The sequence below is a fragment of the Nycticebus coucang genome, chromosome 10 (assembly GCF_027406575.1).
Source record: "Nycticebus coucang isolate mNycCou1 chromosome 10, mNycCou1.pri, whole genome shotgun sequence".
NCBI lineage: Eukaryota > Metazoa > Chordata > Mammalia > Primates > Lorisidae > Nycticebus > Nycticebus coucang.
The window spans coordinates 21,323,691-21,347,859 of NC_069789.1; the positions used below are offsets into that span (position 1 = coordinate 21,323,691).

The following is a 24,169-nucleotide window of genomic DNA, read 5'->3' on the forward strand; positions in this document are numbered from 1 at the left end:
TATGAATTGGGTGTTTGCACCTCCCCCTAATTCATCTGTTGAAACCACACCCACCCATGTGATGGTATTAAAAGGCAGGGTTGGGCCCGTTGCCTGTAGCTCAGTAGTTAGGGTGCCGGCCACGTACATCAGGGCTGGCAGGTTTGAACCTGGCTGGGCCTGCTAAACAACAATGACAACTACAAAAACAAAAACAAAAACTGGGCGTTGTGGCAGACACCTATAGTCCCAGCTACTTGGGAGACTGAGGAAAGAGAATCACTTAAAGCCTAAGCATTGGAGGTTGCTGTGAGCTGTGGCAGTCTACCCAGGGCCACGTAATGAGACTGTTTCAAAAAAAAAAAAAAGAAAGAAAAGGTGGGGCTGGCCCAGTGTGAGGTGGCTCATGCCTGTAATCCTAGCACTCTGGGAGGCCTAGGTGGGTAGATTGCCTGAGCTCACAGGTTTGAGACCAGCCTGAGATAGAATAAGAATTCATCTCTAAAAAAAATAGCCGGGAGTTGTGGCAGGTGCCTGTGGTCCCAGCTACTTGGGAGGCTGAGACAAGAGAATTGCTTGAGCCCAGGAGTTTGAGGTCGCTGTTGAGTTGTGAATCCATGGCACTCTAACCAAGGGCAACAAAGTGAGACTCTGTCTCTAAAAAAAAAAAAAAAAAAAAAGGTGGGGCTTTTGGGAAGTGAGTAGGATAAGGTGAGGTCATGAGGACTGAGCCCTCACAGATGGGATCTGTGCCTACGTGAGTCCTGAGATGCTCTGCACCCTGTGAGGATGCAGTGAGACGAGTCCGTCTGCAGCCTGGAAGAGGCTCTCACCAGCATCTGACTATACTGGCAAGCTGGTCTTGGACTTCTATTTTCCAGAACCATGAGAAATTAGTTTCTGTTGCTTCTAAGCCACTTGGTCTATGCTAATTTGTTACAGAAGCATAGACTGACTGAGACGGCCATGCCCTGTGACTCACTAGACCCCTCATGACCACCAGGCAGCAATCTCCCTGCCAGCATCAGGCTGGGGCAGCAGCTGGGGATACCCCACCAGCCAGCCTGGGCTACAGCAGCCATCCTCCCTGGCTTTCCCTTCTACTTTCCTGCACGACTTGGTCTGTCCTGACAGTGCAATAACAGAAAAACTATTAACTCACAGTCTTTCAGTAAGGGTTAAAATCAATCATGAGCTCTCTCTCCCTCCCCCCTCTCTTTTTTCCCTCCCACTCTCTCCCCTAACCCCTCCTCTCTCTCCTCTGTCTCAGGCAGTCTGTGGATTTGTGTTTTCACAAACCACTAAGGAGCCCAGCAGACAAAAAGGAAATGTAAATTGTCTTTACCTTTAGACCCTTAACTAAATCTGCGTTTTGGAATTTGTTCCAACAGCCTTAAGTGGTTCGTGAAAAGCTCCTGGCAAACAGGGGAACAAACTCCAGGCCTCAAATCCTGCCTAAAACCATATCTCAGGGCAGAAGCAATAACAGAATTAGAAATGCCTGTGAAAAATCTCTGTCCTTACCATCTAGTTAGCTGCTAAGACGATAAAAGACAGCTGCTTATCATCCTGCTGGAGGAAAAGCAGATACCGCATTCACAGCAGCCGTGAATTTGGCTCCCGTTACTTTATTTCTCTTTACTCTCCTTAAATTCAGAGCCGCTAGATCGCCTTGGGCTGCCCCTGCTGTCTTCCTCATGTCTTTTCTCCCTCTCCTTGCCCACTCTCTTTCACTCTCTCATTCCCTCTCCCCTTCTAAGAAGATAAAATAAACTTTCTATCCTAATCTTTGTCTAGGGAAAGTCCTTTTTTTTCTTTGCAGTTTTTGGCCGGGGGGGCCCCAGCCCACTCCGGCATATGGGGCTGGCGCCCCATTCCTTTGAGCCACAGGGCCACCTGGAAAGTCTTTTCTTATCCTGCAAATACCTACTGAGCTTTCCATCCTAACACCTGGCTTGGCAGAATAGGGGCCCAGCCTTTGGTATCCAGGTCTGGTGTGTGTTCATTCAAAATTGTCACAGGTGAAAACCACTAGAAGATAACAGGGCAGTGTTTTCAACCGTTTTTATTTCACGGCACACTTGACCCTATCGTTAAACTTCTGCAGCACACTTATATTATGTTGATCCAAAAAAAGAAAAAAAAAAGAATATACTTTGCTTTGAATTTCTTTCGAAAATAATTTAATGATCTTTAAAAAATTTTGCGGCACCCCTAAGCTCCTTTCAGGGCACGCCAGTGTGCCACTGCACACCGGTTGAAAATCATTGAGACAGAGAAATCAGTTTACCACGAAAAAAGACAGCACTACTCATCAGAAGTTAGAAATGAAAGTCCCAGCCGTCAGGGAAACATTGAATGGTTTATCCTTTGAACTTTTAACTATAGCTTTGACCACCCCGTCCATTGCCGATTACAGTCTTCCCTATCCATCTCTAGGTCAGGTCCCGTCCTCATAAGGCAGTTCCTGGAGTGGGGTGGTCTTAGGCTGTAGTCCTATGTAAAAAAATGAAGCTTGTCATTTGATGTGTTGTGGTACTATAGTGTGGTGGGTGCCCTATTCTCCTTCCTTTAAGGTATCTTCAGCAAATGACAAAGTCTTATTTAAATTCTGACTCTCTGTGTGACCTTGTTTCCATAATAATTAACAGGATACATATAAGTAAATGTCTATTTATTGAGTATGTGTTATGTCCCAGGCAATGCTAAGTACAGTAGACCCTCTATAGCTGACCACCTCCTTAAGTTCACCTAATGTTCATAGACGGGACTGCACCTCATGTACGTATCAGTATAGTAGACTTAGTTCCTTATGCTGACCAGCTTGTTCTAGGCCCTTGGGTGGTCAACTTACAGATGTTCCACTGTGTTAAATGCTATTTCATGAATCCTCAAGAGCCACCTATGAAACGGGTTTTGTGACCCTCCTTTTACTAGGTGAGAAAATAAAAGCTTTGGTCAGTGGCAAAGGATTTTAACCTGTCTCTCCAATTCCAAAACCCAGGCCTCACCACTCTGGTTTTTGTTTTGCCTTTGTTTTTTGGGGGTTTTATGCAGGGTGTCTCCCTTCCTCCCCCATCTTCTTGTTACTCAGTGATTCTTTTTTTTTGAGACAGCGTCTCACTATGTCACCCTCAGTAGAGTGCCACGGTGTCATAGTTCGAAGCACCCTCACACTCTTGGGCTTAAGCGATACTCTTGCCTCAGCCTCCCAAGTAGCTGGGACTACAGGTGCCTGCCACAATGCCCAGCTATTTTGTTATTATAGTTGTTGCAGTTGTCGTTGTTTAGCAGGCCTGGGCCGGGTTCAAACCCGCCACCTTGGGTGTATGTGGCTGGTGCCCTAACCACTGAGCCATGGGCGCTGACCCTATGCTGTGATTTTTTTTTTTTTTTTGCAGTTTTTGGTCAGGGCTGGGTTTGAACCTACCACCTCTGGCATATGGGGCTGCTGCCCTACTCGACTGAGCCACAGGTGCCACCCTACCTTGTGATTCTTAACTAAAGGAAGCTCTTAACTAAAGGAAGCCTTGCTGATGTGAAGATGCACTTTCGTTTTTTTTTTGGTAGCGACAGAGTCTCACTGTACCGCCCTTGGGTAGAGTGCCGTGGCGTCACACGGCTCACGGCAACCTCTAACTCTTGGGCTTACGCGATTCTCTTGCCTCAGCCTCCCCAGCAGCTGGGACTACAGGCGCCCACCTGCTTGTTGCAGCTGATGCCACAACGCCCGGCTATTTTTTTTTTTGTTGTTGTTGTTGCAGTTTGGCTGGGGCTGGGTTTGAACCCGCCACCCTCCGCTTATGGGGCTGGCGCCCTACTCACTGAGCCACAGGCGCCGCCCGTGAAGCTGCACTTTCAACTGTCACAGACCAGTCAGTACTAAGAGGAAATAAGTATTTATTTGATGGGGGGGGGGGGAGAAGGGGAGGTATTATAAGGTGGCATCAGCTGCAAAGCACTAGATTTATCTAGGACAATGGGTTCTTTTATTTTGCCCCAGGATTGGTTTTTAGGTAAAACCCAGTTGAATAAAATCTAATTTAACTCAAAAACAAAAGCTGAACTAAAATATTCTAAAAAGTGTAAAAGCTCCAGGTAAATAAGAATTGTGCCAAATGATTTAGAAAGAAAAGTCAGAGAATGAATACTCTCTACGCACCTGGCCCTGGTAATAAGTCTCTTTTCTTACAGAAACACTTCAAATACCTCCCCCTCCTCCTAATGACGCCTCCGGCCTGAACTAAAGGGACTCCTGTTACCTTTGTGCTTCCTGGAACACGCTTCTTTCCTCTTCAAGCTGTTCTTTCATTTCTCACCGGGCAGGGGCCCGCCCCTGGCCTTAATTACCAGAATTAAACTCAGCTGGCGTTCAGCCCCAGCTCACCAGTAAGCAGGTGCTTTAAGGTTTTTAAATGGCAAAGAAGCGTAACAATACCATGAAGTCATTAGTGCGTTTTCCTGGTCTCCTAGTAGCTTTTTCTCTTTAACTGGCATGTGGAGGAGATGAGAGTCTTTTGGTTCCTAAACGCTTTGGCTTGACAACAAGCAGGTGGTGGTTGAGAGGTGTTGTCAGGTGGGCTGATTTGAATTCAGATTTAGTCACTTTGTAGTTGTCTGTCCAGCGTGTTACTTGATTTGAACTCAATTCTTTGTATACATATGAGGAATATATACATCCTCAGAATGAGCACGATAAATCTCACAAAGCAATTGTTGTAAGGATTAAAAAGTTAACTCTTTTGCTTAGTACCTGGCATATGTTGGTGCTCAAGAAGTATTGGTGTCCCTCCCCTGGTTCCTATTTTAAGTCTTCTGAGGGTTCATTCACACCAGTTGGCAGTTTATAGACAACCCTTAAGAAGAAGGTGCTTCTTGCCAAAAAAACCATTCCTGCATTCATTTGATATGTATTGAGTGCCCATCATGTGCCAGCTGTTATGTTCGGTGCTGGGATACAGTGGTGGGTATAATCAGAACCCCTGCCCTCCTTGAGTTAATGGCACAAATCTTTCTGGAGTCATCACTTATACAAACATAAAGTGGCAACAATGACAAGAGCTGTAAAGCAAAGCCTCACAGTGCGATAGGACCTTAGAAGCAGGTTGGACCTGGTCAGAGAGGTCAGAGATACCTCGAGCCTTCAGGATGCTTGAGTCAAGATCTACCAAATGAGTAGACCTGGCGGAGAGAAGAGCAGAGGGTGTGCTGGGCACAGGAAGTGGCTGGTGCAAAGGCCCTGTGGCAGCAGGGAAGAAGTCTAGGGAGGAAGGGGCAGATGATGGCCAGTGTGGATGGAGGAGGAGTGAGGTGCGAAAGTGATGCTGGAGAGTGAGCAGGGGCCAGCACAGGCAGGGCCTCAGAGGCCATCTGATGTCACCAGGGAATCTTTGAAGTAAGTGGTCGTAACACCACTAGCATGTGGTTAACTACCACACATGGACTTGAAAATTTTATAGGTTATCAAATCATTTATAGCCCAAACAGAATCAAACATGGGTCTTATTAGAACAGGATGGAATGTCACATTGTAGCCAGTGGGAGTTGTCACTGCTTCACCCACAGGTATTTCCAAAAGCATTAAAGCAGGGCAGACATCATTGCTGCTGCCGGGGGGCCCCTCGTCCTGCGGAAGGCGGAGTGGGGTGTGGCCCAGGAAACCTGACTGAAAGCTGGGGCAGGGTAGAGAGCATCCTTCTGACCCTTCATAAAAACAGCCATGATCTGGTATGTTCTCACCACCATGGAGAGCTGAGGAAATGGAAGTGTAAATAAGGGCTTCATCTATTGTCATGACCCATACTCTTCTCAGGTCACAACGTTACTTGTTTTCATTATTATTTTTGTCTGAAATCTGCACAGTCACCAGAACAAAATTCCCTCTGATCTTCCCCTCCCGTGGCTCCCTCAGAGGGGGCCTGTGACAGCTCACAGTCTCCTTGTTGTTCCACGGGGCTGAAGCTCAGGATCAAAGGTCAGACCTCTGACTCAAGTGGCAAGTCCTAGCATGAAGCTGTCAGAGGGAGGTGGCAGAGGTTGTGTGGTAGCTGAGAGCAAGGGAGATGGCCCTGGGAGAGCCTCAGAAATACTCTCAGGCTCGGAAGCAGCAGGCCAGAGCACCACGGGCGGGAGCAGAACAGAAGGAACGCTGTGCCTATGGGCTGGATGGCCTGGGACCCTAGGCTGCTGTGCTCCTTCTCCCAAAGTGGTGTCTGGGGACGCCATCCCCACCACTCGGTCTTGACGGCCATTAAGGCAGGAGGGGATGTCATCTCTGTCACCAAGTGGGAAGTCCCAGAGTATTCCTGCCAGTAGTATTCTTACCCAGAGGCACAAATTCCGCTGCATGGCATATCCTGTTCACAGGGAGCCACCTGCATGCTGCTGGAAGCATTTCGTATTTTAAAATGTCTTCAAACACACTCTTACAATACTGTGCTAAGAATGGTTATTATCATTAGTGTAATGTTAATAATGATATCAAAAGAGGAGTAAAGAGGGGCGGGTGTGGTGGCTCACACTTGTCATCCTAGCACTCTGGAAGGTGGAGGCAGGTGGATTGCTTGAGCCCAGGAGTTTAAGACCAGCCTGAGTAAAAGGGAGACCCCGTCTCTACTAAAAATAGAAAAACTGAGGCAAGAGGATCACTTGAGCCCAAGAGTTGGAGGTTGCTGTGAGTTATGATGCCACGACACTCTAGGGGGGACAGCTTGAGACTGTGTCTCAAAAAAAAGAAAAAGGAGTAAAGAGTTGAGCAAAGTGTCAAAAAAGAAAAAAAATAACAGTAGGATTCTTGATCGTTAGCCACGAAAACGGACATTTTATTGAAGTATGACACACTCACAGAAAAGTGACCAAATCAGAAGTGTACAGCTTCAAGAATTTTCACAAATGAATGCAGATAACTGGCGGCCACATCAAGAAACAGAACGTCCCAGAAGCTCCCTTTGTGCAACCTGCTGGTACCCATCCCCTTCAGAGGAGCTGCTACTCCTGCTCAAGAGAGCAGGGACTGATTTTGCTGGGCTTTGTACCTCCGGTAATTGGAATCCCGTGGTGTGCTCTTGACTCACCTCAAGTGACACTTGGTTTGTGAGATACACACCATGGTGTGAGGAGTAGCTGCAGGTCACTATCACTGCTGTGTTGGAGCCCACGGTGGGACTCTGCCACAATTGGTTTATCCATTCGGCATGGGCATTGGGGTGCTTTCCAGTTTGGGGTTATCATGAATAAAGCTTTATGAACATTCTAGGGCAGAGCTTTTGATGCATGTATGTACACATTTCTGTTGGGTATACACCTTGGAGTGGAATTGTTAGGTCATATAGAATTTACATCCAACTCATGGAAGAATAAGGAATTTACTGGTTGGAGGTTGGTGGCCCATAGCATTGACAGAGAACTAGAAAGGCGATGGTGGAGATGAAGGCAGATCTGTGGGGCATGGCCTAGGAGTGGGGCAGCAATGATCTTCCTAGGACCCTGCTCCCCCTGGACCACCATGGCTTCCATGAAACTCTCAGCATCCTGTCATCTCTGTGTCACTCGCTCTGGGCTCACAACCCCCATGCAGGGGAGTCCAATAGTCCACCCAGGTCACTGACCACTCCCTGGCTGGTACAGGGCTGGGAGGGGTGCCCCTGAGAGATGGGGAACACCTCTCTACCCCAGCTTCCACGGTGAGAGGTAGGTACCTCAGGGATGACATCCCCCCTATAGGAAGGGGGGGCAGATGCTGGACAGCCAAACTGTCCACTGTCCAAAATGACAACTGTCCACTGCAGCCACACTCCACTGTGATTGTTAGAAGGGGAGGGGGCTCATTCACATGTTTGTGTATCTCACAGCCCATGTGCATGAACCCACATGTACAAAGAGGGGATTGAGTTTAGGAACCCCTTTAGGAAGAGTGACCACAGAAAATGCCCTAGGTTTGGAAGGAAGAGGTGCAGTGAAAGGACAGAAAAACATTTCTCAGGGGAAGGTAAGGAAGAGAGGAAGAACAGGAAAAAGAAAGAAAATGAAGGGGAGGCTGACAGGAACGGCAAAGACAAGGGAGAGGAAGCAGGCGGAAGACGCAAAGCGCTTTCTTCTTGACCCAATTTTGGCTCTGTGCTGTCACCCTGCCTTGGCAGCGTCTCTGATGTGTTTTATGGACTGCTTTGTTTCAGCAGTGTATTGATGGTGACATGGACCACAGAAGAGACATCCTGGTCATAAACCAGCTGTAGAAGGACCTGAAGTGTAGTGTTGCCCCAGCCTGCAGTTCTGCCGTAGTTTGAGCACACAGCTTCCTAGACACTGGCTTTATCAGCGAGCCTTAATAAAACTAAAACTGGGGTTCAACAGAAGCAACAAGGAATAAAAATGTGTAAACCATGTATGATGGCAGCAAGTCATTAAGTGATCTGAAATTAGATTTGCCTGTTTGCAGGCCATTTCGTCTTACTCATCCGCTGAACCAGGTACCTTTGAAGTCATGCATTCCTCCCTACATTAGGCTGGCAGTCAGTACGTTTGTTTTAAATGATAATCAGAGCTTTCATCTAGGTAGCATCTCTCTGTTTCCTCCCAGGCAGAGGCAGGAGGAGTAATTACCATGATCCCCAATTTGTAGGTTAGAACATTGCAGGCACACAATGGCCTGCCCTGGCTCAGAGGCGAGGCTCTGTCAGAACCAGGGAGAGAGGCAGTTCCCAAATAAGTGGCATCGAACAAACACAGACAAAGCTCTCTGTGCCCACGGTTTATTCTCCTCTTACACTGGGGGTGGTTTGCGTTTGATTTAGGCACAGCCTGCAGGGTGGTCTTAGAAAATCCAAGAGCTAATTCAGTGATGCTCCTTCCCCTGGGACATCCACACGTCATCTTCCATAAACTGCTAGAAGATGGGCTTGCCAGGCCTCCTCCTGGTGAAGGTGGGAAGAGAAGTGGGCCACTGAGCGGCCTGTAGTGGTTTGCTTCACAGTGTGACATTAAGATTGTTTGTGGGTCTCTATGCCTGCAAACAGGCGGACTGCAAGGCAGCAGAGCTCAGGGGTTCAGGAAGGTGCTGGGGCCAGGCTGCCTGCACTCACATCCCAGTTTCCCTGCTTACCGTCTGTGACCTTGGTCAAATCTCTCTGTGCCTCAGTCTCCCCTTGCTCTAAAACACACATGCACTCATGACATTTATTGTTGGAAGATTAAATAGCTTAATACACATCCATGCTCGGCTCACTGGTGGCACACACTGGCACTGTGACTCGCACCTGCAGAGAAGGGGCTGTGCTGGTGAAGCCTGGGAGGGGCCTGCACTGTGTCCAGAACAGGCCCTAATATTAATGCAGCTCACCAAGTAAGAGCCAGAGAGGAGGGAGCAGGGGGAAGTGGCATTTGCAGAGGGGAGAGGGCACCCGTGGGCCTGGCTGAAGTGCCGACAGCGATGACTTGGTGGGCGCTCAGGGCCACACTGACTACAGCGTCCATAGGACGCCGATGTTTGTGGAAGGACCACCTCCGGAGTAGTCAATAAGAAGCATGGGAAACAAGGACCCCAGGGTCTGAGCCACGTGTTCAGAAAACCATCCCAATCCTGTGGGTCGTTGCCTTTTTAATAACCGGATGAGAGAAATGCAGGAAATAGAAAATGCCCACAGCTGCTCTCTCCTCGAAGGGAGATGGAAACTTTAGCTATGTATTTCAGGGTGTCAAGCTGCTGTAATTTGGTACTGAATTAAACCGTGGGCTATTTGGGTACAGTTTTTCTTTTCAGTAAGTTATCCCCTGAAAGGCATTAATGTGATGTATTTAAGCTTGGGAATCAATGTTTAAAAATTTTAACCCTCAAATCTGTATTTTTACGTGACATCCTTATGTGGCTACGAAAATGTCTATTTTCTTTGCCAATACATGAAAATGAAACAAAAAGAACAAGAAATTAAATGCTATGAAGAAAACAAATGAGAAGACGAGACACGCCCTGGCTCCATCCCTGGGGGAGGGATGGTGTGGGCTGCGCTGGCCAGGGCTGAGAGCATGCACGGGCTCTACTAGGGTTTCCAGGGGTAGAAGAGGAGACGTTTTCATCACAAATGGAGTTATAGAATGGTGCAGAAAAACTTCTTCTCTCGAAAGGGGTTTTCTGACGCAGGCACCGGAATGATGAGGGGGTCTTCCCGCACGTGGGCTTCACAGTATGCCAGGAGGTCCGCGGCTGCCTGGGAGACCTGCAGGGCACAGAGCACAGGGGCCTGGTTAATGTCCATATCAGCAGAGCGGGCCCAGTGGACAGGTGTTTCTGAAGAGAGCGGACAAGCCAGGACGGCCTATGTTGTGTGCACAGCCCATGACAAGGCCATACCTAAGCTAGAGGGAGAAGGTTTGTGCAAACCCAAGAGACAGGTTTGAAGCATGACTCCAAGAAAGAGTTGCCACCCTGGGATGGTCGGTCTGCATCTGGAGAGGGCTGAGGGCCAGCAGGAAAGACCAGACATTCTTGTGGGACTCTCAATTAGGTGAGAAGAGGCTCCAGGCCAATAGCCTCACAGTGACTCTTCTAAACCATTTTTAGAAGAATAAAGCACAATGTCCTGGCCAAGCCAGTGGAATCATACTTATTATTAGTATTAGTTGTTTTCTTGCAATCCACCCTCTTGACCAACAGAGAGAGAGACACTTCACCCTCCTTCGTAGAATGTAAATTTAGCCATAAAGTCACACACATATTCACTCGGGGTGGCTACTCTCTAGCCAAGAGAGTTGCTCCTGACTAGAAAGTTCCTCTCCCTCCATTTCCTTCCATTCTCTAACTCCATTTTATTTCAAGCCTCCTGGTAAGGGCAACTGTGCGTGAAACTGCAAGCTCCAGTCCAGAGGAAGGACTGGGGGGAGAGTTGGGGTGCCCAGCGGCACTTGGTAAGAGGGAGATGAAGTTGCCAGCTCACTTTGCTCGTGGTCTATATCATGCACTTGGCTGTGATGAACGGCCTGTGCACTAACTCATCCTGCCAAATAGGCTGTTCTGCCCGCAAGTGCTTATTAGGAGCTTACAGGCAGGAGTAAGTACATAGCAGTCAAATGAAATCCTTTTAGTACTTTTCAATGTCTAAATCTTCTCCAGAATGATAAAAACACTCCACAAATGAATAACCAAAAAAATGTTTCAAAGCATCCAGCCATACAAGACAAACACATTTGCTTTTGGGTGTTAAAAATGGGCTCATCTTTCAACATTTGACAGAGGTTCTTCTTTTGATTTCTAGCTCAGTCCCAACTACGTTAGCAATGGGTAGAAATAATTCCGGCAGAGATACATAATACATTTTGTCTCTCAAATAAAACAACTTGAACTTGAGCAGATGAGTCCATCTACATCCTGACAAAGTCTACATTTGTTGGGAGTGTGTAATGTAGAAAGGGGAAACCAGTAAACTTCAGGCTTCCAGTTCCACCTCTACACTCAAGCTTGAGCTTCACTTTCCTCATCTGTAAAATTCAAGAGAGTTCGATTTCTCTAAGATTTATTTTACTATAAATAGTTGATGACTCTATATTTAATAGCACCATGAGGCCAGGTGTGGTGGATCACACCTGTAGTACTGGAACTCTGGGAGGTCAAGTGGGAGGAGTGCTTGAGCCCAGGAGTTCAAGACCAGCCTGAGTAACGTAACAAGACCCTGGCTCTATAAAAAATGGAGAAAATGCACCTGTAGCCCAGCTACTCGGGAGGCTGAGGCAGGAGGATGGCTTGAGCCCAGGAGTTCAAGATCAGCCTGAGTAACATAACAAGATCCTGGCTCTATAAAAAATGGAGAAAATTGGGCGGCCCCTGTGGCTCAAGGAGTAGGGCGCCGGTCCCATATGCTGGAGGTGGTGGGTTCAAACCCAGCCCCGGCCAAAATAAAAAAAAAAAAAAAATGGAGAAAATTAGCCAAGTGTGGTAATGTGCACCTATAGCCTGCATAAAGTATGCAGCTACTCAGGAGGCTGAGGCAGGAGGATGGCTTGAGCCCAGGAGTTTGAGGTTGCTGTGAGCTGTGATGATGCCACTGCAGTCTAGCTAGAGTACAGAGCAAGACCATGCTTAAAAAAAAAAAAAAGAAGAAACAGTAAATAAACGTTGACTAAAACAAAAAAAAAAAAAAAGAAGAGCACCATGGTCAATATTTTATATTCTAAATAAATGTATATTGAGTTGAATAGGAGTGTTTGAAGTTTGCATTGGTCTATAGGACATCACATAGTTATTTCCCAGATGACTGGAGGCCCCGGAGAAGACCAAGCCTGCAGGGGATTAGAGCACATGGGCAGGGGAGCCGACTCAGAGGCCCACAGAGCTGTGATGGACACACAGAGAAATAGAACCATGCAGTGGGTGCTACAGTGCCTGGGTGTGTGGCTATGAGGCCTGTATACAGCCAGCTTGCTGCCACCTTCTGTTTTTTTTTTTTTTTTTTTTGAGACAGAGTCTCACTATGTTGCCTTGGTAGAGTGCCGTGGTGTCACAGCTCACATCAACTCCAAACTCTTGGGCTTAAGCAGTTCTCTTGCCTCAGCCTCCCAAGTAGCTGGGACTCCAGGTGCTTGCCACAATGTCCAGCTGTTTTTTTGTTGTTGCAGTTGTCATTGTTGTTTTTTAGCTGGCCTGGGCAGGGTTCAAACCCATCAGCCTGGGTGTATGTGGCTGGTGCCCAAGCCACTGAGCTATGGGCGCCACCAACCACCTTCTGTTCTCTCCATCCACCTTAGTCATGACCTTCTATATTCCATATAGACTCTACATAGAATCTATACTCTATACAGAATTATATAGACTCCAGAGTGTATTCTATACATTCCATGTAGAATCTATATAGAATCTTTTCAGACTCTCAACAGATTCTATACACTACACAGAATCTATATAGAATTTATACTCTGCAGAGAACCTACACAGAATCTCTACCCCAGACAGAATCCACATGATGTGTACTTAGCCCCTGGCCTATAGCAGGTGCCTTATTAGCTGAAATGAGAACTGTAATTCTCAGATGGACTGGAATGTTCTTGTCTGCATGGCCAGCACTCAGAAGAAGACATCCTTGTAGACCAGTTACCCAAGAACTCACACGGCCAGGGAAGAGTCTTGCACCGAAAGTTTCTTAGGTCATTTCATTTACTCTAGAGGCAGTAAGTAGTCCTCAGTGGGGACTTGCTCCTCCTACCCCCACCTGAGAATTATAAAACCATACCTGCCAGAGTCTTGGAGTCTTGACCTCCAAGCCTCTCCTGCCTCTAGGTTGTTGCCCATCAATCCACTTCTACCTACACAAGCGATCCAAGTAGTCAGAAGCCAGCTTGTTAAATGAGCATGACAGCTTGCTCCCCCTCGATCACTTTACTAGTGCAGGTGATTATGCATCATGGGTGGATTTGACTGACTTACTTCTCTGAAGACACCCTCAAGGGGCTGTGTCCTGGGGCAGTTGTGCTGTCAACTGGTACAGCAGGGCCTTGGCATTGGATGAAGGGGTTCAAAAAACACTGGGGCTCTGGGGAATGACCTCGTGGAGGAGAGATGGGGCTGGGCCCACGCCCCCTCCAGCAGGTGTCTTCCTCCCTCGTGACCTAGTGCTGCAGCGTTCTAACAATTATGCTACTCATATCTGGCCCTGCCAGCTCTAAGCAGTTCTAGACTAGGCATCTTTCTGTCACCTCCCAGAGGTGATACTGTATTTAAGGCCACAATTTTTTCTTCCAAGAAAACAAGATGTTCTTAGATTACCTCCTTGTGCTGTTGTACAATCACGGTTACCTTTGCTTCATTCTAAGTATACTCCTCAGCGCACCTGCACAACAGCAACACACACGTAAGGAAGCCAGTGTTAGCGCTAAGAAATCAGCGTCTGGTTCACGACCAAATGTGTGGATATGGTCGGTTCCAGGCAATGGAGGTGCTCAGACGCCCTCACAATTACTGCAAGGGGTGGTCCACTCATCTCTACTTGTGTCTAACAGTGTGTAAACCATCTTACAGCAAAATAATAAAAGGTGTTTTCCAATAGTGTCCAAAGTCCTGTATAACTTATAAAACAAAAGTATCTGAAGTTATTATAATGTGATCTGGAAAGATGAATACAGGTAATGACTGTCTTTTTTTTTTTTTTTTAATCATTTTTTTTTTTTTTTTGTAGAGACATAGTCTCACTTTATGGCCCTCGGGTAGAGTGCCGTGGCATCATACAGCTCACAGCAACCTCCAACTCCTGGGCTTAAGCGATTCTCTTGCCTCAGCCTCCCGAGTAGCTGGGACTACAGGCGCCCGCCACAACGCCCGGCTATTTTTTGGTTGCAGTTCAGCTGGGGCCGGGTTTGAACCCGCCACCCTCGGTATATGGGGCCGGCGCCTTACCGACTGAGCCACAGGCGCCGCCCAGGTAATGACTGTCTTAATTCATCCAAGGTGACAGCCTGATTGATGATGGCTCAGTATCCAGCATTAATGAACCTTCCCCTTGGCTGAGTGGGAGGGTTTTCTTAATCAGCCTTAGATTGATTTTCATGGCTGATTTCATGAGGATTTCCTTCAACGTGCATAAAATATGGGCTGTAGACATTGCTACATCCCACAAAACATCTGCTGTCTTTGAAACATAAAACAGACAATTTGCTTTCAAAGAGAAAAATGTTATTCTAGTAGAAAACTAAAAACTCCCTTACTATTTACGCTTTCTCATCAAGGCCGAAGTCGGCTTTCCCTCAAGTCAGCTGTGATAAAATGCCCAGAGCATCTCTGAGTCTTCCCTCCTTTGGTATTGAACTGTTTGAGTTACAAGATAAAAGATGTTGAAAAGAATGGGTAGCTGGGGGAACAACTGTGGAATTTTACCATTACATTTCAGAGTAAAAGAGGTGATTAAAACAGCCCAAGTTAGCTCATGATCCTGTTAGTTGCACTGTAATTACAAGCTTCAATGATGGGTGAAAACGTTGCAATTACTATAGTCACATTCCATGACAAGACAGATGACATAATTATTATTCTGGCTGTGACACCCACTGCATTTATCCTTTGTGTCTGGAGTAGAGAGACCCCCACCTATTCTCAGCAATCCTTGTCTATTTAACAATACTGCTTGGAATCAATTAAAAACATCTTTGTTGGCTTTGCCTGTTCCTCCCTCTACCCCAAAAAACAAAATGGAATCATAGTTAAGAGCACAGCCAGGTTGCAGCCAATGGTATCTTTTACGGGTCAAATTTGGTGCATGCTCCAGTGGAGGCCATAATACGATGGGTGACCCTAAGGGGAACTTGTGTACATTATACCTCATCTCTGAATTCTCACTTCAGGTGAATATTTGTGGGTTTTTTCCCCCCTTCTAACATTGGGAGGCATTTGAGACCAACACAACAGTTCCTAAGGGCAATCTGTACATAATTTTATATTTATATCCTCTCCTGTGTGGGGAAAGGCTTCTGCCCAGCCCACAGACAACATCAATTTGAGAGTGGATAAAATAGACCTCAAGGTGGACTCCAGGGAGAGGAAGAGTGGGTGTTATGTATGAATAAAAGTATTGGATTCTGAAGCCACATGTCCGTAACAGTGAATTAGCCACTATTTACTACTATCAGTGGCTTTTTAAAAAAAATTTCAGTCAAAAATTGATTGCACATTGAGAGGTAAATGTAAGATGCTTAAAAGAGAGTTTAATGTTACCAGGTTAACTTAAGTAAGGGTTGTTCTTACATGGCCTTCAATGCAAGGGACCTCAGCTTGTTTAGAATATGAATGACCCACATCCACTCTGGACCTTGACTTAACTAAAGTCTTTTTTCTTTTTTTTTTTGAGGGAGAGTCCTGGGTAGAGTGCTGTAACATTATCACAGCTCACGGCAACCTCAAATTCTTGGGCTTACGGGATCCTCTTGGTTCAGCTTCCTGAAAAGGTAAGACTACAGGAGTCTGCCATGACAGCCAGCTAGTTTTTCTATTTTTTAGTAGAGATGGGGCCTCTCTCTTGCTCAGGCTGTTCTGGAACTCCTGAGCTCAAGCAATCCGCCTACTTCAGCCTCCTCCAAAAGCTATTTTTCTTCTGTTTTCTCCAAACTTTTAACTTTCCCAGAGGGGAATTATAAGCAGTTGTCATTATTTGTCATGATACGATCCCTTTTCTTTGATTTCAATAACCTTTCTCTAATTACAGATAGTCGTTGGCTTATGCCGGTTTGACCTAAGGACGGTGTGAAAGCAGCACACATTCAGTATGACTCCTCCACTTGCCAAGGTGTACATCTGGACAAACCCATCATAAATAGAAAATATCCTAAGTTGAAAACCCACTTTCACCTCTGGCGTTTTCAACTGACAGTGGGTTTACTGGGATGTAGCCCCATTCTCAGTTGAGGAGCATCTGTACCCACTTCTCCCGAGTCTCTTGGGCATTCAGTTTTAGGGTGTTTGTAATTCAAGGACTTACTGTAGTAGCCTCCACTCATCACCTGAAATTGCCGTCTTCCTGCTTTTATGTATTATTAGTCTGTAGAATGCAGGCCCAACAACAAGTTGATCTGTCAACACTCAGCAAATAAGCTTGTGTTGAAAGAATCTTACCCTAGGGGCAGCCCGTTTAGGAACTGGTAAAGTATCCCATGGATATTTAAGTTATTTGCTATGGGCCTGAGGTCAAATGAGAGAGATTGGTTCCTTGTCCAGTTTTCCTCAGCCATCCATCAGTTGCTTCCTGGTCCCTGGCTGAGAGTTAGGTTTGGGCAAGGGTGTCTGTCAATCACAGAGCCTCCCAAGTCGCAGCCATGGGATATCAGCAATTTCCTTTTCCTCTGGGGCAGGAGGATCAGGGGACCCTCAGGATTGCCAAGTGGAGAGGCAGCTTGGAGCCCACCTTGGAACTTGCATCCTTGTACTGCCCAGAGGCTCTGCAGACTTCACCCTTGGGAGAACATTTTTATAGTCAAACTCTGCACCTGAGCTGCACTGATTGGCTCCAGAGACTTTCTCCAGTTAAGCCTCTTACCCTGTGCTCAGCTCACACTCACCTGCCCCATTACCCTTAGCATCTCTATTTGGTGAGAATCAAAGTCATATATGTATTTTTCTGGTAAGAGTTTTACACAGGCAGTCCCCTAGTTACAAACATTCAATTTATGCACAACTTGTACTTATGAATGGAGGCTACTACAGTAAGTCCTTGAATTATAAACATTGACTGATGTATGACTTGCACTTATAAACCAAGGTTATTAGACTATTTCAGGCAATAGGTAAATGTACCTGTATGTTTGAGCTTCCAATGGGGGAGAAAAAAACTAAGGCTATTATGGTATTCTTTCTCCAGGCAACAGGTAAAGGTACCTGTCCCAACATATATACAAATTCAACTTACGAACATACCTACAAAATCTATCTCATTCGTAACTTGGGGAAAGCCTGTATGTTTGAGCTTCCAATGGGTGAGAAAAAGACTAAGGGTATGATGGTATTCTTTCCCCAGGACTAAATAGTTTCCAAAATGCAATCTTTCATGTGCTTTTTCTTCTTTTATACGAATCTGGGTTTTATTTCCCAAGGCTTTTGCTTTTTGTGAGACTCACGCTGATGACAGCATTTGCTGATGACAAACGAGAACATTTACATGTTCACCTACATGGATTCTCAAAGAATGCCCATCCTCCCTGGGAAATGCTTTGATGTGCTTCCAAGCAAGATGGGCCCGAGGCAAATGAGAGAGATTGGTTCCTTGGCCAGTTTCCCTCGGCCACCTATCAGTTGCTTCCTGGCTGAGAGTCAGGTTTTGGGCAAGGGTGTCTGTCAATCACAGACACTCTTTTCTTCTACCTTGGACACTCTCTGAGCATGATATTCTATAAAGCCTGGCGGTGGTCTATACGGTTGGCTATGCGCCATGCTGGCGGGTGGAGGGGGGAGAGGCCTGTGTCTTCGTGTGTACTAATGCTTTTGTACAAATGATGTTTTCAGAGGACAAATAAGACATCAAGATGACAGTGGATGTTTCAGTTACATTTGTTCTTCAATGAACTACCCGAACTTCCTTGAGTTCACACTGTTAGTTTTTCTTATCTTTGCAACCCAAACAACAACTGCTTAATGCGGTTACTTTCCCCCACTTCTCTCCCTTGTTCTTCTGAGAGGCAAAAGCCATCCCTTCCTTCCTTCCACCTTGGACACTCTTCTGAGCATGATAAACTATAAAGCCTGGCTGTGGTCTGTACAGCTGGCTACGAACCTTGCTGGTGGGTGAAGGGGGGAGAGGAGGCTCCTTTCTGGTTTCACTCCAATACCTGCCCTCACCCGGGGTGTCCTCCCTGGGTTCCCATCTGCTGTACTCCCCTTGGCACCAGCTCTGTGGGTCTTGTAATTCCCATACTCCTTCTGGGGAGCTTCCAGCTGTTTTCCTTCCAGCTTGTTCTCCCCTCTCTGGCACATTCTCCTTCCCTGCAAGAATGTGATCAGCACTGGGTTGGAAAGCCCATCTCAGTGTTTTTTCTGGACCTGGCATTCCTGGCACAGTCTGTGTGAGCTTGGTAAATTCTATGAACTGCTCCTCTCCTCCTTCCGGGGGCTGCCCTCTGTCATTTCCTGTCGAGGCTCCTTCTTTTCTTCCTCTTCTCCCGCAATGACCTTGCACCCACCTGAGAAAGGCCACTGCCTCTCCTGGGGACTCTCTTCCTCTTCCCTCTCCTCCCAAGGCCCTTGATAAGGTCCTTTCTGGAGTGTCCTTGATGGCTCCCCTTTCTTTCCACATTCTGTTCTTACAGTCTGGCTAATTGACATCAATACACACCTTTTCTTGCCAAGCATTGCATCAAATAGATTTTTCCTAACAGCCACACTGTGCTCTGAAGCAAGGCATGTCTAGAGTTTAAATCCATCTGTGAGGGCGGTGCCTGTGGCTCAGTGGGCAGGGCGCTGGCCCCATATACCGAGGGTGGAGGGTTCGAACCCAGCTCCGGCCAAACTGCAACAAAAAAATAGCCGGGCGTTGTGGTGAGCACCTGTATTTCCAGCTATTCGGGAGGCTGAGGCAAGAGAATCGTCTAAGCCCAAGAGCTGGAGGTTGCTGTGAGCTGTGATGCCACGGCACTCTACCAAGGGCGACAAAGTGAGACTCTCTCTCTAAAAATAAATAAATAAATCCATCTGTGAGCTTCACACCCATTGGGATAGCTATTACTGAGAAAACTAACATCACTAGATCATAGGGGAGATACAAATTAAGAACCACAATAAGTGGCAGAGCCCATAGCTCAGTGGGTAGAGTGCCAGCCACATACACTGAGGCAGGCGGGTTTGAACCTGGCCTGGGCCTGCTAAACAATGACAACTGCCTTGTACATTATGGTGACTCCGGTTACTAACAATATATTGTATATTTGAAAATTGCTACGAGACTAGATTTAAGAATTCTCATCCTCTCACTGCGTCTGTGAGGTAATACATATGTTAAATAGCTTGATTTAGCCATTCCACAGTGTCTACATACATCTAAACATCATCTTGTACACCTTAAATATATAAAACTTTTACTTGTCAATTAAAATACATAAATACATATTTTTAAAAACCTAGAAAATAACAAGGGCTGGCGAGGATGTGGAGACACTGGAGTCCTTGTGCTCTGCTGATGTAAAATGGTGAAGCCTCTGTGAAAGGCAGCATGGCAGTTCCTCAAAAAGTTGAACATAAGCTCGGCACCTGTAGCTCAAGCTGCTAGAGCGCCAGCCACATACACAGAAGGTGGTGGGTTTGAGCCTAGCCTGGGCCTGCCAAACCCCAGCGATGACAACTATAGCCAAAAAATAGCCGAGCGTTGTGGTGGGCGCCTGTAGTCTCAGCTACTTGGGAGGCTGAGGCAGGAGACTTGCTTAAGCCCAAAAGAGTTTGAGGTTGCTGTGAGCTGTGACGTCACAGTACTCTACCAAGGGCGACATAGTAAAGCTCTGTCTCAAAACAAAAACAAAAACAAACAAACAAAGAAACAAAAAAACAGGTTGAACACAGAGTTACCATCTGCTCCAATAATGCCACCTCTGGGTATATACCCAAAGGAACTAAAAACAGGGACTCAGACTTGGCACCTGTAGCAGCGGCTAGGGCACCATCCACATACACCAGAGCTGGCAGGTTAGAATCCAGCCTGGGCCTGCCAAACAACAATGACAATTACAACCAAAAAGTAGCTGGGCATTGTGGCAGGTATCTGTCTTCCCAGCTACTTGGGAGGCTGAGGTAAGAGAATCACTTAAGCCCAAGACTTTGAGGTTGCTGTGAGCTGTGACCCCACAGCACTCTACTGAGGGCAACATAGTGAAACTCTGTCTCTAAAAAAAAAAAATAAATAAACAGGGACCAAACTTCACACCCATGCTCAGAGCAGCATTATTCTCAATAGCCAAAAGGTGGAAACTACCCAAGTGCCCATAAACAGATGAACGATAAACAAAATGTGGCATATCCATACAGTGGACTAGTATTCAGCCATGAAAAGGAAGGCAGTTCCAAGAGAGGCTACAACATAGATGGGTCTTGAGAGCAACATGTTAATGAAATAAGCTGGATCCATAAGGACAACTACTGTGTGCTCCCACTTACATGAGGTACCTACAGAGCAAGTCGGAGAGGCTGGCAGGAGGCAGGTGCTTGCCAGGGGCTGGAAGAGGAGGCGGGGAGCTTCTGTCTGGGATGGTGAAGTGGTTCTGGAGATGGATGGTGGAGATGGTTGCACAATATTATGAATGTATTTAATATGCTGAATTAATTTGTACATTTGAAAATGGTTAAAACAATAAATTATATGTTATATATATTTTATCACAATTAAAAAAAATCAATGTTCAAGGTTGCCCAAGCAAGGAATAAAGACACCCAAGTGTGTGCAGGGCCATCTCTCTCCTTAGGCTGCCCCGGGATTATCTCTGTTTCTGAACCAAATCCGACATGCTGTCACTAGCCCATGCCCTGGAATTAACGCAGAGTCTGAATTAGCCTCCAGCAGGGCCTCTGAGGGATCTTGTGGACACACTTCTATAATTCAGTCACCACAAAACCATTACTGCCTATCCCTTTGAGTATGTCTGAGGAACTAACTTGCCTTTGACTTGGCTTCTGAGTCCCCTTACTGCCAGAGACTGTATGTGTGCCTAAGTGACTTCGAAGACGGCTTCATCATGGGGGACATCGGGTCCCCACAGTGGCTCCTGGGTGGGGTTTGTGGTAGGTAAAGATCTGTTTTGGAGAACATATCTTCTGGCCAAGTAGACCTCCTGGGCAAAGAAGGACTGTCCTGTAGCCAGTACCAGCGTCTGTGGAGAGCCTGACAGTTGAGCTCTGACTACTTCTTCCTAGTGTCTTCCACGGTGACTCTTTAAATTCTGCCAATTTTTTTTTTTTTTTTTTTTTTTGAGACAGAGTCTCACCCTCGGTAGAGTGCTGTGGTGTCATAGCTCACAACAACCTCCAGCTCTTGGGCTTAGGTGATTCTCTTGTCTCAGCCTCCCGAGTAGCTGTATTCTGCCAATTCTTGGTGCACTTGCCTCTCTGACCCCACCTGTGCTGTCTGCATCACACGACACCTGTTCACGTCCCTCTTGCCTCTCCTGAACCCTCAGAGCATCCACTGCCTCCTCACCTAGGACAACTCCATCGACTGCTGACAGGGGGGTTCGCCTCAAACACCTGTCCTCTCAAGGCTTTGAGAGGCCTCAGGTCCAGTTATTTTTGTCATTTTTGTGACCCTCACCTGTGTGCACAGTGCCCTCCTCCGAGCTGCCCAAACTGTCTCCCCAGCACAGCCCACAGCTCTCCCAGCAAGTCCACTGCTTGACACCAGCCTTGATTCGCTCACATTGGCCTTTCCTTCTCCAATATCAGGTCAGAAGCAGTCCCTGCAAGAACTCTTCTCTGAGCAATGTGGCGTGTGGTAGAGACCACCCCATTCATGGTCCGTGCAGACTGGGAGGGCAGGAATGCTTCTCACCTCAGCCCCATCTTCACATATCCTTAAATCCTTTTCTGTACCATTGAGGCTCATGCTGCTTTAGGATTGTTTTCTGGGTGCTAACCTTGCTCCCTCCTCTACCCTGGAGACTGAGAGGACTGGCACTGAACTTGGAGCTGGTGTCAGTAGGTGCAGAGTGTGCCTCACCCGCATTTCACAGCCACATGCCTTGTGAGGGCCCCTGCTTGCCCCTCAGTGGCATCTGGAGAATAGGGGGCTTCATCTTGCTTCAGCTCTCTCAGTACAAAGAGACCCGCACTTATCAGCAAAATGAACACATTGGGAGGCGGCCAGCACCTTTCCTCACTTTCCCTACAGGGATATTTGACAAACACAGGCACAGTTCAGTGCTTCACCCCCACAGGAATCCTGTTAAATTACCTGATGCTGTCTAGCACTGGGCCGAGAAACAGTGAGGATATCACTGTTAAACTCTCCCTCTTGCTTACTGGCATGACAACAGAGCTAAAAAGGAGCCGAGATGGATTACGAGTGTATTTTTGGGACTCCTTACGGGACTCACCATGCTGTGTAGTTTGCATCACTTGAATCCTTGGGCACACTCAAAACTCTGAAGCAAACACTCGTTTGTAAATGTTACAGCTCAGGCAGGCTGGATGCTCTGCTGGGTGTTGTATGAATGCTCACAAGGCTGCTTCAGAAATGGGAGGAAAATTTTGAGTTGAGTTTGATGGAGGTATGAGGCGAGCTTACCTTTACCCTGTCCATACACGCCTCCATCTTCAGCTGCTCCACCGCTTTCCTGGCCTGGGAGATGCTCGTGGTGCTGCTATTGGACATGCCTTCTTTCATTCTGCTGCCCCTAGAAGCCACCAGAAACAAAGGGTTGGAGGTGCTGCTTTTCCAAGGGTAAGGCAGGACTGTACTCAGCCTTTCCCCTTCTCCCACCTCCTGCAGCTTCTCTATGCAAGCCGGGGTAAGCAACAGAAAACAAGAGAAGGGCAGCTTCCCTAGAGCAAGGGAGCCAGCAAGACACTCCGCTTTTCTTTGGAAAGACTTTCTCAGTCCTGGGGAGAGTGAGACGGATGGTCCCAGAGTGAATTCTTCAGCACCACCATTGCAACCCTAAGTAATACCCAGACATCTGTTTTCACACACGTTTGTTGGCTCATTCCTGCGGCAGCCCATAAAGTTGACAGGACAGCATTAATTTTTGTTTTGTAAATTAAGAAAGCACAAAAATCAGAGAAATAGAGCCAGAAGCCAGAGCCAACAGCCAACATTTATGGATCCGGAGCCTGAACTCAAAGCTTTAAAGTCTAGCCAAGTATTGGTTCCACTGTTTCAAACAGCCTCTCCTAGCAACCTACGGCTTTAGGAGCACATTTTCAGCGCATAAAATTGCTTTATTATTAATTTTAATCTGCTGTCCTTCTAAATGTTTACAGACTTTAGGTTGAGAGTTTGTGTTTTCAACAATATAACATGCACACACACACACATACGTACCCCTATCCCAAGCTTAGATTTGCTTTTCTAGAAAGAGAAATTCTCCCTGACCCAACACACAATGATGCAGTGTGATTAAGAAAAGAACACTGTGATGCCACCTATAACACAGAGAAACTGACCCGGAGCCCTGAGCTGGAAGGATGGGTCCTGGAAGGTCCAGTTCTGATCCTTGACATTGAGAGAATGTCTTCCTCGCAGTTCAGGCCACACTTGTCTGTCACCTGCAGCTGAAAGCATCTTCTCATCTAAGACTAACACTTTGCAGGTCCCCTCGCCAAAAGTGCTGCCCTGTCACTCACCCCTCTGCCCAGTAATGTCTGTGCCTCTGGGTTCAGTCTCAGCGTATAAAAATATACGTATGTCTTTTTCATCTCAAACAACACAGAAGACCCTTCCTTCCCTCAATCTGTATTCTGCTCAAGAGGGAGATGGAGAGGAAAGGTAACTGTAGCTTCCCACAAAGAGGCCCTCAGTAAGAACAGGACGAGATGCTAACATCATGACGGAAGCCCTGAGCAGGGGACAGAGAAGCCTGCCTGGCAGCCCCCAGTGCTCCCGGAGTCCGTTTCCAGCAGTCACCCTTGTCACCATCAGTGAGCCCCAAGCTGTTTCATGTGTCTGTGTGTGTTCATGTTCCTGCTCTCCAGGGGTCAGTCTGGTTTCTCACGGCACACATACCCGGGACCCAGTCTGTGACCCAGCACATCAAGATGGCT

General features: G+C 46.9%; 1 protein-coding gene across 5 annotated transcripts in view; it reads right to left on the minus strand.

Moving 5' to 3' along the window:
* Window positions 1–6,788: 6,788 nt before the first annotated feature.
* Window positions 6,789–24,169, minus strand: part of GNG4 (G protein subunit gamma 4) — a 71,755-nt gene continuing 54,374 nt past the window's right edge. For all 5 annotated transcript variants that reach the window (XM_053605221.1, XM_053605225.1, XM_053605222.1 and 2 more), the window contains 2 exons: window positions 22,695–22,803; window positions 6,789–10,190 (listed from right to left, as the gene is read on the minus strand). In XM_053605221.1, the coding sequence (XP_053461196.1) occupies window positions 10,062–10,190; window positions 22,695–22,793 (228 nt within the window). In that variant the 5' untranslated portion in view covers window positions 22,794–22,803 and the 3' untranslated portion in view covers window positions 6,789–10,061. The remainder of the gene's footprint in view (window positions 10,191–22,694; window positions 22,804–24,169) is intronic.